This window comes from Branchiostoma belcheri, unplaced genomic scaffold, assembly GCF_001625305.1.
Source record: "Branchiostoma belcheri isolate BF01 breed outbred unplaced genomic scaffold, Haploidv18h27 scaffold1, whole genome shotgun sequence".
NCBI classification, from domain to species: domain Eukaryota; kingdom Metazoa; phylum Chordata; class Leptocardii; order Amphioxiformes; family Branchiostomatidae; genus Branchiostoma; species Branchiostoma belcheri.
The window spans coordinates 3032395-3050957 of record NW_017802379.1 but is presented as its reverse complement, the minus strand read 5'-3'; the positions used below and the strand labels follow the sequence as shown (position 1 = coordinate 3050957).

General features: G+C 41.8%; 1 protein-coding gene across 1 annotated transcript; it reads left to right on the top strand.

The window, feature by feature from the left end:
- The first annotated feature begins 2062 nt into the window (after positions 1–2062).
- Positions 2063–16246, top strand: LOC109462329. Its single transcript, XM_019758868.1, has 7 exons — positions 2063–2553; positions 7040–7776; positions 13509–13574; positions 14128–14304; positions 14604–14738; positions 15079–15221; positions 16040–16246. The coding sequence occupies exons 1-7, from the start codon at positions 2337–2339 to the stop codon at positions 16074–16076; spliced, it is 1512 nt and encodes a 503-aa protein (XP_019614427.1). The 5' UTR covers positions 2063–2336; the 3' UTR covers positions 16077–16246.
- Positions 16247–18563: the final 2317 nt, after the last annotated feature.

Sequence of the window (18563 nt, the reverse complement as noted above, 5' to 3'; positions counted from 1 at the left end):
GAAGAGAGATTGAAATGCTATAATCTTTCAATGCAGCAAGGTAATAAGGTTTCATGTTTCGACAATTTTGCTAGTACAATAATCTGCAAATCGATAAGACCCTTTACAAAAAAAATCCCTTGGTATTACTGATAAATTGATGAATCCTCAATAGAATCACGATAACTGGCAAAAAAGTAGAAAAGGGATTGAAATGCTATAATCTTTCAATGCAACATGGTAATAAGGTTTCATGTTTCGCCAAATTTTCTATCATACCATAATCTGCAAATCAATAAGACCCTATATAATAATCTCCCTTGGTATTCCGTGAATAATATGATCGGGTTGTTGAATCATGGGGCATTAAAGTTCTTCAAACTACAACCAACTCAGTTTCAGTCGTTCTTCAGCTACCATCCTTCGGGAAGTTATCACTGGTTCTACCTGAGGGGGAATACAAGCTACATGTTTAGGCAGCTTTTTTCTCTTCATAGCGCCACCCAGCGGCGAGAAGTAGAGCCTTCCATTGTATTGTTGTATTACTAATATATGTGGATGTGGAAATGACACATGTTTCAGCACCATGGACAGGGACTGTTAACTACTGTAGCAGCTAATTAAGCGGCAGATAAATATAGAACATTAGTCATTAAGCTTTTAAAGGTTCCTGTGATAGCAAGCAATATGTTACGGAGTATAAGTACTGCATCGTTAATGCCGTGTAAGAAAAGGATTCTTGTTATAGTTCCAGTAAGCCTGATTTGTTCTAGACAATCGATGGAGATTGGATCATGTAGATAGCTCAGTCGGGCAGCCTACGTTTCTTTTCTTCATCCCATTATTGATTATACTCAATCTGGTAAATCTTTTATGGAGGTGTCGACATATACAAGGGATTAAATTCCACTTTCATAGATCCAATCTTTTGAAATGGCATTGTGCCATCGGACACAGCTTTCAGCGCGCCAGCATATATGTCAAAGGTTCGGTTTTCAATTTAGAAAGTCTATTCTTTACAGGGTACATAATTTTTCCCAGCTGCGTACAAGAATTCTTAATATAACAGCTTGTTTCATGTCATCTCAATGCTAGAATATACCATTCTCCAATAGAACAATGTATGATCTTTTGTTTTAAGATGTTTTAAAGTTTATACATGTACTTAGCTATGACTGCTTCTTTGTCTTCCCAACATTATTTTTGTTCTTGATAACTTGATAGCTTACAGGCGTAATGAACAATCTTATGAAGCTAAGTCCTTCTTCTAAATGTTTCGAGATCACACCTATCGACGCATGACTGGCAAATGCATTTTCTGTGGCACTGTCTTCTTATCTGTCTCCGAGAAGATTGAGTCTGTACATGTGTAATACTTTACACGTGCTCTGCATTATCGATGCATGCTAAAGTGTTCCCCTGTCCCAGTGGGATCATGACGGGCGACTAGATTCGATTTCGCCGTCCACCGCTCTATACAAGACAGTCTCCATCGAACCCACTGCTCCCAAAGTGCTTTCGCTCCGAAGATCGTTTCATAGATTAAAGACTTGGACATAGCTATCCTCCAACTCGATCCTTTAATGTTCATTGATGCAGGGGAGAGGGCCAAAAAGCAAATATATTACTTCCCAGTGCTGACTTGGACAGTTTATTCGATCGCTGTATTTGTGCCAGAGATCTGGCTATGAGTTTTTTGCGGAATATTCAGTACGTCCTGTTGCCTGTCCAATAGCATCGGCTGCGGGGAATGTGAGATGAGTGATAGCGGCGAGAGGCTGTGAGAATGATGGGACGTACCGTCGCACTAACCAGGCGGAGTAAGGGGGCTTTTGAATATTCAGTGATATTGAAAATTCATGGCCACCGCGGCGGCGTGTGCGATTTGGTTAGAAACACGCCGACCGGTTTGCATATGTAATATTCATGGAGTTATAGCTAAGAGGCTGGCCTTTTCGACCTATAAATCAGCCAACATTACAGAGAGTGATTCACGCTTGTTGAAAGCGCACTGTCCAGACATGCATCGTCAACTGACCAGGCGGCAATAGTATTCCGGTGCCGTTTGATACATAGTAGGGACTGTACAAATGCTATCTGAGGTAGGGTCATGAGTACACGCCTATGGTGTTGTTGCTGAATCTCCCCCCGCAAGTCGAAGCGTGAAGATCTACGATAACTCGGACCAAGCAACCTGCGGAGTGAAGACGCTGCGAGAATGTGTAGACTTGAGTGTACCATTGTCAGCCATAGCTTCAGCATGAACAAAGCTGTATAGCCAATCATTGCTGTTTTATGTCTGTATATTACCAGCTTGTTTTGGTCACCAAAAGGAGTGAAGGCTTGCAGACGACATCATGGCGGTACGACTGGAAGGGTACGAGCGGAGGGAACAGGGACAGGTGTTGGAGAGAGAGCGCCCGAGTCTGAAGGAACTGCAGCATCTTGACGGTTTCTCGTGGAACGACCGCATCGCCGCCTCAAATCGCTTGGACCTGACGCCCGATTCCCCCGAAGAGCCCCTGAACTCGGGCCGCGTGCGGCCTACACGAGCTCTCGGGCTGGTTGTTGCAGGTATGTACAACATTCACGCTACACCTTTGTTGGCGCCCTGCTCGTGGAAACAAAGGTTTCTCACACAGGCACGGCTTGCATGATGCATGGCCGGCTTATGGAAAATCAATGGGAGTTCCTTCCATTTGATATGGACGTTGGTGCCGGGGCGTAGGGGTCATCCACAAAGGCGACGTGCCTACAACCAGCCAAACTACGCGCAGGTGTATCCACAACCTTAAATCTTATCTTAAGGTCACTAGAGAGGTGCAATTGGAGGGGATTTTTGCCGGCGAAAATTTAAGACGGTTATGTGCATAACGTTCGCACAAGCGAATTTGAGTCCCGTTTTCGTGCCGTTGTTATAATAGAGTAGCGCGAGGCTCACGGTGAACGCCCATGCAATATCATGTACACGTTAACGGATAATTAGTTTTCCCATTATACCATGCTGGTATCATCGACGGCAGTGAAACAGGTTCATGATTTTAAGTGTCAAATAAAGGGTTGAACGCCAATAAAATCCAGCGTCATAAGATGAAACCGTAACAGATTAGACTTAAAGGCGTCAAAGAATGGAATATCAATCCAACAAAATATCAGGCTTATGAAACAAACGCTGATCAAGGCAGGGATTTGATATCAGTGTGTCAGAATACATTCATTAGGTATGCAGGCGATATCACTGTGGAATGCATGCAAAAACAATAGGCGAATTCCCATGCCGCACCATCACTTCATTAACATTCGATGCTCTGGCGCTCTGGTGAATAATAGGATTTTACCCACCACATTCTCAACCATTTGTCATCGTTTTGGGGTATCCACACAGCTCCCCTTGCACATACACACTAACACACAGTGGGCTGTACATATTAACTATTTGAGGATTCGAAGGGGCGAACGTTTGTTTTATGAGGTGTTGATGAGTATGGACCATCAGCCTGTCATAAAAGCACAGGTTTGAGGCGAGTTGTGTCGTATATTACGCCGTTATTGTCCCTGAATTTCCCCAAAGGCCGTTAGAAATATTTAGCTATAAGGGAAAGGGGATCTAAGGCATTAAAAACAGGAGCAGGTTTCATTTTTTGTGGCTTCATTGGCTTTTAACAATCTGGCTTCCAACCGAACGACTTGTCACATCTAAACCATTCACACCTACACTAACTGCCTTTAGAGGCCATCTAATGAAAGGTTCCCTGTCGTATTGTGATGACAACAGGTTTCATTCTGAATTGGAATTGGAATTTTTATCATTGGGCCTATAAACAAAAGCAATAAAAATTGAGTGTAAGTTTGCGTCAATGTTGAATGTACTAGACTTCATTCGATGGTAGCCAGAAGGAGACGTTACGCAATGTTAACAACGTGAAATCATCTGACAGAAACAATATTCCAAACATGCCTCGTTAACATGAGGGAGGGGGGCGCTAATTTCTTTTAGATCATAAACATTTGGTCTACTATTCCAAACATACATAGCTACAGAATGTGTAGGAACGTGGTTTTATACGATTAGAATTCCAAACACGCTCAAAAATAGGCCAAGGACAACTTGTGCAAAAACAATTACCTCGTCCAATGACACAGAACAGATAAAGCTGATACGACAGTATTTACTTTGCACGATTGCAGTAGATTCTGCCTTAAGGCCGTATTAAGGGCTTGCCATGTAATGGAGAAACTGCGGCCCAAGTGTCGTATATCTTGATGCCCTTGTTATATGACTCTGTGTCGGTAATGCAAATTGCAGATAGATTAAGTATGCAGTTAGGTTTAATTAGTTAGGCCACAGCAAGTACATTTTATGGATGACATCCTTTGCAGACCCCAAATCTGATGCGATAGGGGAAAAACCAAAGCGGGCCAAAACAAAACAAGCTTCGTACATTTTCAAATTTTGACGTTATAAACCTTGTTAAACAAGAAATGATACCTATATTGTGTTAAGTTTACTGCTAAATATTACGACATCCATTTGTGACTGAAAAATAAAAGTTTTCAATCATTGTACAACTTCAGTGAAGATCAGATATAAAAGGAATGAAAAGCATCACTGCATCAAAGTAAAAGTCAAAACCATAAATCAGAGCTACAGCTACAAGACTGTCTGTGGGGAGGGGGGCAGTATAAAAGGCTGCGTGTCGTTATGCTCTCACCATTCCTTTGCAAGATAATCCCGTCTTTGTTGCTATTGTACTGTAACCTTTCTGTAGCACGAAAGCGTAGCAGCATGACGAACTGCACGGTAAATATCAAATTGCCACGATTACAATTGCCGTGATAGCTTCACTTAGACTGCTGATCTTATAATTAATTGCACCAATCACGCTAAATTGCACCAAGTCCCATATTAGGCAATAAATAGGTGTAGGTCTGCAGCGCTTTTGTCCTTCTTCCACGGCAGAATGGCAGTACTTTACGCGCTGCTTTCATATATATTTTGTGTTCAAGAACAATGCAATTCATATTTGTTGAGGTGCTTCAAACATTTCACGAAGAAATAAATAATGTTTGCAAAACATGCAGGCAATATGCATTCACAACATCCGCGTATAGAATGCAGATTCTCCACCTCCATAGTGGTGGTTATAGCAATGAATGGATTTGATTGGATACGCTCAAGTGTTTCCGGGTCATTGCCTGACATAACAGGAAATAAAACATGTCAGTAAACTGTGCCATTTATATTCATTCCTACGTTCCTCTTGGATTTCCGCCAGGACTGATTCTAGTGCGGCTTTAGGTAATAAGACAGACATGCAGCAGTATGTTTAAATGTAATTCTAACGGCCAAACCTTTGGATCGTTGTCTGATCTTGTCTTCTGCTAAGAAATCTCGACGACCTAACCATGCGTCGTGATATATGGTATAACGGATCCCGCCGGACGCTTTACTATGTGGATCGAAATCAAAATGGAGGTTCGAGACCCAATTGGGTAGCCTGGGTACCATCCGGATTTTCGCTCCGGAAAGGGGTTTTTTGCGAGCGTTGAGGAGCGAAAATCCGGATGGTACCCAGGCTACCAATTGGTACGACTGGATTGCATTTGTCCTTTCGGGTGGGGACGTAAAGCCGATGGGCCCGTGCATAAATTTAAAGTAGCTTCGTGCATAAGCCTCAAGGCATCCATTCTCTGCACGTAAAAATGTATCAGCTTATTTATCAAGAAGAGTAGGAGGTGACCTGATTTGCTTGGCTGAAAAGGTGATCCGAAGCGAAGCCGCATTGCGCTATCAGCTATCGAAAAGGCATTACGTTTCGAATCCGACCTGCCGTGTTTCACCTGTTACTTAAAACGTGTTACGTGGGGTCGTGTGGCGTAACTGCGGAGTGCTCGACTGAGAACCAAGAGGTCCCGGGTTCGAGTCCTGACATGCTATCATATCCCTGGTAAATGCACTTTACACGACTTTCCTCACTTAACTCAAGTGAAAATCGCCTGTCCTGTATTTGTCCTCTGCGTTGGTGGCGTATTAAAATTAAAAACAAACTTGAGTGTGCCGTAACCATGTGTTGTCATGAATTGTTGGAACGTGTTATTTTATGACACGTCAGAGAACGCTCACTCTCCCCCGCCTCTTCCGGAGATTAATCCGCGCCCGGAAACATCAATCACAGATTCCAATATATTCCCAATCAGAGTAACATGAAAACAAATGGGATAGGAGTGGAATCAGGTACAACGACCTTCTTCGCAATCAAGGTATATTAGGAGGGAGCAGCCCACAGAAGGCGTTATGTGATGTTGTAACGTTGGTTTTCAACATTTTGTTTGCATCGTATAGTCGGTAAACCGCCTTGAGCCGGAACACACCAGTTTTGCACGTTACATACCGGCTGCGAAAGGCCACACTACCTTTTTCTTAACTACACAAACTTTCTAGTTAGTCCATGCCTGCTTTAATATACTGAGATATTTATATGCTGTAATGTACGTATGATATCAACAAAAAGATATGATGAGTTTTGCCAGTATTGTAAGACAATATCTAAAACTTGTCTATGTGTAGAAAGGGTTCATTTTTCATAGCGAGCCAGGTTGAATTATTTGATATGGAGATAGGCTTATCCAATAACAGAGTTGTACGTTGGGATGGCTACAGTAGAAGATATCTGCTTTATCGTCACATTAATTTTGCCAGTATTGCATGGATCTACAGATTTATCTCTATTAAACCTGAAGGCCGAGACAATTTATTTTTCCGTCATGTGCAGTCGTTTTGCCTCCAGCAATGTTTCATTTGACGTTCCCACTCGCGACTGTTGCCATTGATATGCGCTGGCCGGCTTTACGTCCCCATACCAATGCAATCCCTCCCTACCATTTTGAGCCTCGATCCACGGAATTTTATCCATATGGCGAAGCAGCGATGTCTACTCTTTGATATATATATCGCATTCGAATCCTGATTTATCACAGTACCTTCCTAGTCATTTTCTTTTCATTCGTGTATGTCTTTGAGAGTCAATGTTTCGTTAAGATTTTGTTGTCTTATCCACAGGCACTCCAGACAGCGAAGACGACGCGAGGTGGACCAAACCGTCCATCGTGCACTCTCACTACGTCGAGACCCCCGAAGAGCACGTCGACTGGCCGGCGGAAACACCCGACAACGAGCGAAGCTGGTCCGAGCAGGAGCAGAACTTTCAAAGGACGCCCGATCAGAAACGAATGTGGGCAGAAACGCCCGACGACGAGCGAGCCTTCGACGAAGCCGCCTTCCTTCGGGAAGAGTACATATCCAAAGCCGTATCCCCCGACGACAGAAGGTCTCCGAAAGTCTTATTGAACGGTAAGGTCATACGATCCGCGCGAAATTCGAACAGAAACGGCTCCTCGTCGGACGAAGACGTAGAAAACCCATCGTCTTCGTCATGGAGTTGGAGAAGGAGACGTTTTCTGAGCGTGGAAGATGCCATCTCATCCGAGGGGGACAGAACACCCGACTCACCCTCTGATGAAGACTTGTTCCTACCCAGGAGGCGACATGTGTCCAACAGTGTCTTGTCCAGATCTCCCGGCGCTCTGGAGGCGGGGTTAGAGGATGAGTACACCACCAGGAGCATCGAGAAGGGCTCCCACAGGAGAAAGCGGGGCACGGGAAGGAAGGACAGCGTCGGGACGGAGCGACGAGACCCCGTCAGTCTGGGAGAAGACCTGGGAACACAGGGGGAGGACCAGGCAACATCTGTTGAGGAAGAAAGGACGCCAGAGGAAGAGATCACGCTGGATGGAAATGTACGGTATTCTCGTTTTAACCCTCTCTGATGTCACAAACCACACACCTATTCACCGCTCCCAATGCATGCTGGGAGACGCGGGGCACTATGGGTAACTCAGGAGACACATTACAATAATACATGCGGCCTATGCTGTCATTGTAACGATTTTGTTTGCCCGCCACCACATTGGCATTAAAATAAGACTGAGGATGGCTACACTAACGTTAACGTTTGCCAATATCAAAGCCTTATATAAAAGACATGTTTGGCGTGCTAATATTCGGCTAGCGCTGCTTCGTATGAGACTGAGTTGGTCCCTGTACACGACGATTGAGATAAAACTTTCCGTTGACCCAGAGGTTCGATTGCTTACCCGAAAATTAATCGCCTTATGACACGGGGAGGCCATCTAAATACATCATATCGGCTACCTTTGACCCGTAAAATTACGAAAGGTCAACCCACGCGGCGACTCCAATTCGCCGCACACCGGGTTCTGATGAACGCTGACCGTGACCCTCACCTACAAAGTCAAACCTACACTTTAGTACATCCAGTGACTGTTGGATGAGGGATGGGTATTCTCTAAATGAGCCTTAGGGGGGTTGGATGTCAGTGCTAATAGTGCGTAGGTTCGTAAATGTTCCCTTTTAGTGCAAAACTATTAGGGCAATTTCATTTCAACATGAGACTTGGTTGTTTTCCAATAAAAAGAAGGAGATGGGGCGTTTTCTTGGCAATTGGCTTTTTCCAAATAGAGTAAGCAATGGATGGAACGATAGATGTGTTTTGTTATTTGCCTTGAATGTTTAAGCATACACTATAGTTTCGTCCTATCGAGATGCAGCATATTCCCAAATTTAATAATCATATGTAGTACTAAGTTGAAATACACGTCCACGAAAAAATGAACATAAGTGCCTCCGTGTTAAAGCCAACATTTCAACACAAAACCGTTGACAGGTATGTATACTTAATGCGCGGTAGACAGGGAATTAATAAAGCCGATTCAGTCCCTTATCTGCCATATATTTGAATTATTTATTGTCTCGCGGCTGAGTAGCTGTTCACATGCGCTAGATTCCATCTCTGAGGGATGTTATCGAAAATGGGAAGGGGATTTTGAAAGTATGTACGAAATTTCTTAGACAGGAATAGAATGTGGTTGGAAGAAAAGAAGAAAAAACGTCTCATTTTAAGGTCTACAGATCGTTTGATACACCAGGGAAGATTTTTAACAGCAAAAGAAAACAGAAGCAAGAGCAGGATTTTAAACCAGTTCTTATCCATTGTATTCAAGCATGTTTCTATAAAGAATGAAAGGCAAATTTGGACCGACTTTGGTTCTACGTAAACCTAGTGCTACAGGCTAGTTTTATCATAACCCAGTGTAGCACTAGACCTGCACTCAATGCATGTCGTACTTTGAGTCCCGAATGCGCATCGCGTTGTGCAGTGCAAATCGCTGAAGATTGCCTGTCATGTAAGCCTACATACTGGAAACGTCTGTCTCCTTTCATCGCGTGAGAAACCGGGTTTTTACACCACATTAATCTGTAGCTATAATTCCCCTGTGGTCGGGAAAAATTGGGTCGACTAACGCGACAGGCGTTACATCAAAGCTTGTCAACCAATACCACATCGATCATAAAATGGCAAAATTTACGCATTTCTAGTCCGTAATCTATTTTCTACTTATCGATGTGACGTTTTCTTCACTGCTGCATGATGTGCCTGTAATTATCAAAATTGTGCAAGTAAGGAAAAAAACTAATAAATGACACTTTGAAATTGAAATAATCAGTATTTAAGGGTACTCCAGAACATAATCAATAATTCATTTAGGATTAAAGGGGAAAAGAAATAGATAACGGTAGCGGTACATGTAGTCGTACTGAGTTACTAGTACATTGGAGGCTTGAATGGGTAAAATAAATTACAGTGACGAAAGGTTGGCGACGTGTATACAACTCACACTCTACTCCTGGGGTTAAAAACCCGACCTTTCATCTCTCTCAGGGAGGACGATGTGGTCCTATACTTTATCATGCACGGTGTACTACAATCATGGCGACGTCCTGGCTGACCCTTTTAATCCTAATCTATGAGAAATTCCTTGGAGACGTGTTGGTTCCCAGGTAAACGTCTTCAGGGTCACGTAAGAGGTCTTGGCTCGCATCTACGTTTCATACATCAAGGAGTTTGCCTTAGTGTCACCTTTGGCAAATTGCGAACATAACGCACAGTTCATGAAACTCTGCTGGATACAACGGCTCCCAACAGAACTGTGCACATAAACGTAACAGCGTGCGGTAGGAATAACACGTTTATGTGAACCAAAAAAAGTGTAACTCGAAATTAAGGTAACATTTGCAAAGCAAATGCAAAATGTTTACCTTCGCATATGTTCTGCTCTGTTAATTCTTACTCAAACACATTCATACATGATGGTGACAGGAGTCTAAATCCCTCCTACTATAAAATTGCAACATAATGTAACCCAACACCAGTTAGCATGGTGAGAGACAGTCCGGTTCAGTCTGGTCAGAGGTCACTGTTTGGAGAAGAAGAAGAAGAACAATATGTTTTCCTTCGGTAAATGTGCTAAAAACTGGCATAAACCACTGAGAATGAACCGCATCATTGGTTTAACTCAGTCTGGACTCTGGAGATTACAGTACTACCGGTACATGACATGTCCCGATAGTCTGGACCTGTAGCTGAATGATTTGCAGGCCAATGTACTGGGGACCGGGACGCAGCCATATGCATATACCCTACGACGTACTGAAGTTGACTCATGCTGTGTCGCCTGACTCATTTTTCTGACGCAGAATGAGTAAAACATGAATACATTGATTACCTGTTGGAACCAATACCCTGTCCAGCACCTTCTAATCCCAGGGACGTTAATCAAAGCACAAGTTCATATTTTCCACCAGTCCAGGGTATAACCCCAATTAAAGGGAGTCCGGTACAATACTAATAACTTCTGATGAAAAGGGCGTAGAGTTACAGTAATTCCAAACACTACAGTTAGTCACTGTCACAGGTGATGTGGCACGTTTTCGATCATTTCAATTGATTTTTTACTAATCAAAACCATCGGCTTCCCACCCAAACTTAGTCGAGTCGCAAGTGAGAATATTATTGGACAAAGTATTGGGACCTATTAAAGATCCGAACCGATAACCATAGATTTTGAATCCTGAGCAACTGCACGGCCACCTCACTGTTTCAAATTCGACTCAGGCATGAAATCGAACTTGTTTGCATCCCCTTTGCTAAGGGTCGTTGGATTCAAAACATCTATAGTCGATAACGTATGAAAGATACTGTAATATAGGGATAGATCCAGGATCGCTGCGGCTGGGGAACTGAACAGACGATTGATTTATGGTTTGCTGCTCATGCAGGGTCACGTACGGAGTTGACATTCTGTGACTTTTCATTGGTTCCTCCCCATTTAAAACAGAGATTTCACCCGAACACCAAGACACATCGGCGCCGGGGAAAACCACAGATAATTATCAGGTCCTGACAGATCAATGATGTTTGGAGGTAGGAGGGAGGGCGCGTCTGTTCTCAATACTTATCCGGGACACCTGTTGGGATCGATTCTAAGCTCTGTTTTGAGTAAAGAACTCTTTTTACACAACCTTTTATTCAGCCGACCGTCTCGGTCACCGTCTGTCACCTTCCTCAGGGCAATTCTGACTGGTTCACTTTACATTACAGCACAGGCGTCTCTGCTAAAGACGCATTCCCAAATGTACAATATTTACAAAACGTCCAACGTACCAAAACGTCGGCTGAATAAAAGTCTTGGTTGTGTAAAAAGAGTCTCTTTACTCAGTGTCTTACCAACCTGATTAAACTATTCAAGGATAAGCTCTGTTTTGTCTTTCATCTTCAGCTATTTTGAAGGCGTTTGTTTGTTTGTTTGCTTGTTTGTTGTTTATAATGGTGTGTGTGGCTGAACAGCATAACTCAAGAACCCATGGATGGATTGTTATGAAATTTGGTATGTGGAAAATTTTGAGTCTCCTTGAGCCTCAAGGCTTTTCTTGGTACTACAGCAAAACTTCCGGTTTGTGCTGTGGTCACGATATTTGGGTGGTAAATATAAAAAACAGCATAACTCAAGAACCCATGGATGGATTGTGCATGGATATAGCATTTGTGCCTGGGGACAAATGACAAACATTTTGGTCCCAAACAGCTTTCTTGGCAACTGTAGGGGTGCATTTGCAAAGATCTTTAAATTTGCTTTTCTTTACTTGAAACAGCAGTTCACTATCAAAGTGCTTCAAGTCATAAATAAGCCACCATTATGCGTGCCAAGAACAAACTACTAACATTACTAGAACAAACGCTGTCACTGTTTGACAAACTCTAAAGCGGGAGCACATTACAAGGGACACATTCTTCATACAGTTGATGTTTTCTCATAAGCAGAAGACCTTTGCCTCCTTCATAGAAATCCACAGTGACAGGTAGCTAGATATACGGCGGCCTTCCTGCTCCTAAAGCAACTTAATAAAGAACGCCCAATTCACGGTCGAAACATCACACGGACTACTTACTGCGAGACTTATTGCTTTCATTCTGTATGAATGGAAAGTTCAATAAATCTCGCCCGCCAGGCGTTCAACGTTTCATCATTCGGAGACTGAAGTATTTGCAGTAACAAACTGGTAATAGGGTAGTGCCATTTTTGAAAATGGCGGGAGGCTTTCTTGAGCGTTTAAGACATATAAGTCACCTTGAAAACGGGTGCTAGCTAGAGTTCATAGAAACAGAAAGCACATAAAGCATTGGATCTTGTATAAACACCATACTCATAAATTTGAAACAGTGTTATGATTTCCTTTGAATTCTAAATACCTGAAATCTTGTAGCTGCATATGTACATCTTAAATATAATCACTTTCTTGATTTATAGCGTACTAAGTTTTGAAAACGGGTAATTGGAATTCGTCTATATCCTTTGCGATTTCCCAGTACTAATACACTGCAGCGTATCAGCAAACTTTGCTGGGAAGCGGATATAGGGCTACAAATCGTCTGCACACATATATCATGACGAATAGCGGGAAACCGAGCGGTGGTTTTTGATGACTGTGCAATTTGGTGGCGACGCGATCGGTCTTCGCAAATGGGTACTGTTGAGAGATAACCCCCATCAATTATGCTGGGAACAGCGCGATAAAATCGGGTGGAACAGTCACGGGGTGTGGCACCAGCTGTGAGTGGGTACGTTAGATGGAAAGTTGTGCTGACAGGTTTTGACAGGAAATTCTAAAAGCTCCAGACATAATTATCCGCGCAGTACACACCGCTACCAGTTGTTCTAGCCCCCTGCCGTAGTGTTTGCATAGCTGTGAGGCCCAAGGGCTTTATACATGTTGAATTGGAGATAGGCGTCGCCTTGTACACCATGTACTGTGGGAAGAACTTAAACCCACAATTTAAAAGATTAATAATTGTGTTGATTTAATAGAGGCACATCATATGAACGTAAAAATACAACTTTAATTTTTTTGTGACAATGTTCAAAATTCTTCACGGACACTCTTCTTAAAAAACGACTCTGACGCTCTGGTATTACATTGTACTACATATTCTTTCTGTATTGCATTCGAAAGATTCTGAACCCCACAATTGCAAAGCATCTTTTCTATATATCTGTCGAGAATATTTTACTTTAGTCCGTATGAAATGTGACTGTTGCACCTGTGACTACAGGACACCCAGAGACGTGACCAGATTCTGGATGTTCTGCGGAACCACGGGTTCGAGGCGGAGTCCAAGGTAAGACACACCTGTCTGATCTCATGGTACATATGAAGGTTAACACGCATCTAGATCGACTGAAATGTCATGGCAATGTTTCTGGTTGACATTAACAGTTGCTCGTACCTTAATTTGAAATCACATCACCCGATCATAAAATTCAGATAGAGCTCTATCAAGAAATAGCCATTCTCAACCATTCTGTTATTTTAAACTACATGTAATCAGGTTTATGGGATTGGAAAAGTAACAGTAGAACGTTGTACAAAATCAAGTATAAACTACATTGACATAACACGAGAGACTACTAGAATCTTGCGAAGTAGCAAAGAACATAACGAACTGCATGTCATTATGGTGGTGTATATCCTATGACAAAGATGAAAACACTTAAATACTGTTAATTGGTGTACAGCTTACAGTGGGGGAAACGTTGCACATGTTTCGCTCTTAATTATAACCGCACTTACATCCGATGGATCATCAATAAAAGATGCATTGACAACGCAAACTTACAAGCAGTTAGTTTTACGTGTTCTTCAGTACCTTTAATCTATTCTTTGGAACACAGCTCGTGGATATCAATGTCGGCACGAAGCGATGGTCCGTGAATAACTACATCTCCATGCCGGCGGAGTACCACGTGTGTTTCCGGGAGTGGGTCAACTTTCACTGCACCAGCGGCGCGGAGATGGAGGAGGTCCTGACCTGCCCCATGAACAGGAACCCAGCACACGCAGCAGAGAAGGTCAAACTCAATAACCAGACCAGTTCCTTTAGAGCATTCTCTGCATGCGTGCGCAGCAATATGAAACTGTAGATTTGCGTGTTGCAACATACGGGTTCGATTCCAGAACCAAAATTCTAGGTAAAGGACTAAGCATAGATCAAGGTGGAAGGTGCACGTGCCTAAAACATCATTGTCACATAATTTTTATGTCGAGACATCTATATGATATACATATTTAGGTTTAAATGTAGGAAGGATTTTTCCATAACTCGAAAATGAAGTCTTACATCATACTAAAAGACTCCTGCAATCAACAGAACGCCTTCACTGTGCCGTCGACCAGCAGTGACGAGGAGGAGGCGGTGGCCGGAGACAAACACATCACAAGTGCCATTGACCTGCTGAAGAGCCGGGCCACTGTCGCCGAGTTCCTACATACTAACACAGACAAGGTAAAACATCGTACTAGGTGGAAAATTCTAGTATGCTACCGATCCTGGAGTTTACTAGTATATGGGAGTCGTAAACAAAATGCCAGACACCCGTAGCTACATGGGCACTGGATCACTCATTCTTTCTCATCTACTCTCTGTTATATATTGAACTGTACATTTCTGACGTCCAGAATCTATCCACATCATGATGTTTGAAAATACATGTATATGCTCCCAAGTTTGATCCATTAATACATGTATTTACTATATGTTGATTTTACGTACTGAAAGTTCTTTAAAGTTTATCTGTACAAAGGACTCACCAACCTGCTGATGAAGCTTATTGTTATTTCCGCAGGATATGTACTACTCCTTCTGCCATGGCCGCCTGACCTCGTCAGATGAGTTGAGCCACTGTATAGGGTGCCACTGGTGTTTGGATAGGAATTATGTCCACTGCAATCGCTGTGATAGCTGTGTGTATGGCCATAGGGTGTCCAGGTAAGATAAAAAGCCTCCACCTTAAGGTGTTGCCAAAAAACTCCGAACTGCTACATGTACAGATCTTGACATTCGCCAGAAGCTGACAGTGCATAATGCAAAATAGACCAATACATGACACTGTGAAGAAGACTGATCGGAAGTAGAAACCGTTAAAAGAATTATGCCACACAGACTTCATTTTAAGGATGACATCCAAGCGTGCATTGATTTTCAGCATTTGGAAACCCTCAGAACTACATGCAAAGATTTCCAAAATTACAAGTCAAGCATACCTCCTGAGAAATCAAGAACATAGGATTTGAATACCTGGTAATCAATTTGTTATACTGAGTTCTGTGTGTCCAACTACTGATCACTTAGATTTCAAATTTTCGGAACATCTTTTATTGCCAATTTCTTGTGTGTGCTTGCATCAATTCTGGGGTGTCCAAGGGACGTCATCAATAAAATTATGTCAGTGGCCATTGAGACCTACATTTTGGCAATGCCTGTGACTGATTCAGCCCTTTATAGAATTATTGACTAGTCTTATCTGCAAAAAAAATTGCTGATGACGTTAGGATGGCCTTACAAAACAAACTGTGTAGACAAAAAATATATAAACTATGTCGTTGCCAAAATACACACTCCAAGTAAGATATTTACTTGGCCTTGTATCTTGCTGTTGCAATGTTAAGCCTTTGACCCTCATATCTGCAAGAATAATAGCAGTCGGCTAAAGGATAATGTTTTCACGGTGTGAAATGTGTGATGTGATATGTCCTTTCACAACAAACAAAAGAGCTGACAGGTAATATTTCTGGTTATTTCCCTAGATGTGAGCACTGCCATGGGTCCCAGTCTGAGGACTGAACCAGCCGGCTCCTGTCCACAGGTTTGACATGAAGATACATCTGTGTCCCTCAAGACTGCCCCTCTGATCTTCAGTTGTGAAGAGTGGCACTTGGCGTTCGTTTGAGCAGAAAATGAATTCTTCAAAGTAAGGCCAGCGTCTACAACGTATCAGATCTATGTGCAACAAAAAGCCTAGCTGAAAACAGAGGCAAAGATTCTTACTTTAGTAACAAATACAACATTAATTCTCGCTGTAATTCTGACTCAGCGAAAAGACCATTAGTTTTATTTTTGCTTTGCAACGTTTTTTTTTGTTAAAGGTTGTCATGATCACATGTGCAGGGGCAGACCCAAATGCATTTTTTCGATACTAGGTGCCTTTGATTCTATATGCAGCGAGAAATAAGAAAATCTGTATGATGGACAATTATCATAAATCGTCAAGAGTTCAAAATGCAACTTCATCTGCCAATTGATCATGTACCAACCTCAAGAAGAAGTTAAATTTAAACTGTGTCTAGAATATTGTTTGCAGATTAGGGCATTGGCAGTCACAACTTTTTGAAAGGGTTGCCATTTTGGAGTTTTATACTGTCCATTTGATGTGTGTATTGTGGTGGATGTATAAACAGTACAATGTCTGTGTGTACACATTGGCCTGGTATAGCCATGAACCGGTATGTTACATTGGAAGATATGATAGTCCAATAACTTGTAAAATGTGTGAAATTTGTTGTGTCAAAGTCATGCTGATGGGTAGGAGGCAACCTATGGTTTATTATCATATCCATGTGCACTAATATTAGCCAAACAGGATTGGCCAATCATTAGCCATTAATCATGCCACATTAGACATTAACTAGAAAGGCCAATATTTGCTTTGGAGCAAATACAGCGATGGGTTCACCACATTTTACGACATGGCAGGGAAAGAATGAGAAACACAATGGAAAACAATGATTTACATTGATATAACTATAATATGAAGTAAAATACAACTAAAACAACAGTTGGATAGCTATTCCCTACTTTATTGGTTAGGATTTTTAATTGCATAATGCAAACTGTTGATTTTCAAAATAAAAAAAAAACGTCCATGCCCCGCATTCCAATGCTGGAGCAGGAAAGCTTGAAATACCTACCAAAACACTTGAATACAGACATACTGTCAGTATGGAAATGATCTGTGCAGGTGTTAATCAAGTTAAATCCCAACAGCCAATCAGCAAGAAATGCTCTGTGCAGGTGGAAATGCTCTGAGCAGGTGTTAATCAAGTTAAATCCCAACAGCCAATCAGCAAGAAGAATAGAGGAAAGCTGCATGCCTATTGGTTGATGCCCTGCATTCCATTGTGATGACTCATGCCCAAACGTGGTAAACAAGGCACACTAACACAGTAATACATTTGCTATAACACAGCCAAAAAACTCAAATAAAACCATTCTAAAAGCCTGTATCACAATAATTTAAAAAACGCCTAGGGGTATTTGCCCACTGTACCTCCATACCAAATTTCAGGACCTTGGGCCCTAAAATGAAGAAGCTGAATCCATTTAAAAAATGGCAGGAGGAGAAGGAGGAGAAGAAGAAGAAACATCAGAAAAAGCAATATGGTTTCACCACACCACTTCGTGTGGTGAACCCATAATTATGAGGCTGTACACATCATTGGTGAGTCAAGAACGTTTGGTTATAATGAACAATGCTTCATACCATTATATATACATTAAGTATATAACAGAATGTTTGTTTTCCCTTCATTTGATGCTAGATTTTGACTTTTAAAATTTACCGTCAGGAATGACACTTGGTTATTGTTTGAATAGGTTAAATAATGATAATGTGTTGCCTTTACCTTAGTGTATATGGTGACAAAGGCTTGCTCTGTTCCTATGACCATCAAATCACAGAGTGAGCAAATAAACGAGTGAGGAAATATAAATCACAGCTTGTCAAACCTGATCTAGCAAGTGTCTTATACAGTATGTTCTGTGAGGTGCTAATGTGTGTGTGTGGTTACATGTGTGTGTCAAATTATACTGCCAATTCAGCTATTGTACTCGCAAAATGTTCAGAGAAAAATGGTAATTTCTGACCAATTTTAAGGCAATTACTAGACTAAGTATAAAATGTTGGACACTGTATTTGAATCATGTGATTTCAATTTTTCTACTGCGTAAAGTATACATGTACCTAACATTGATGTGCCAGTGATACACTGACACTTTTGCAAGTAAACAGGTTTGCTACTTTGTGATGTTTGTACCGAATTGTCCATGTCAACACTATGTTTGTATTGGCAGTGTGTTGCATGTTTGTATGACTCTTACTAATATATTTGAGCAAATAATACTGTATTGTGCAATGTTATCACTAAGTGTACAAAGGAAAATTATCCTGTTGCCAAGTGACAATACTGTTTCATAACTCTCCAAGCTGAAAGTGACAATATAGCTATAAAAGATGTGGAATATACCTATATTGCTGTTGAAGCAAATAATGTT

Bases quoted from the DNA above. Each gene is read 5' to 3' on its own strand.
- LOC109462329 (XM_019758868.1), top strand. From the start codon at position 2,337: ATGGCGGTACGACTGGAAGGGTACGAGCGGAGGGAACAGGGACAGGTG. The intron at 13,575-14,127 runs GTAAGACACACC...TTTGGAACACAG, and splicing joins GGTTCGAGGCGGAGTCCAAG to CTCGTGGATATCAATGTCGG. The intron at 14,305-14,603 runs GTCAAACTCAAT...TGCAATCAACAG, and splicing joins CAGCACACGCAGCAGAGAAG to AACGCCTTCACTGTGCCGTC.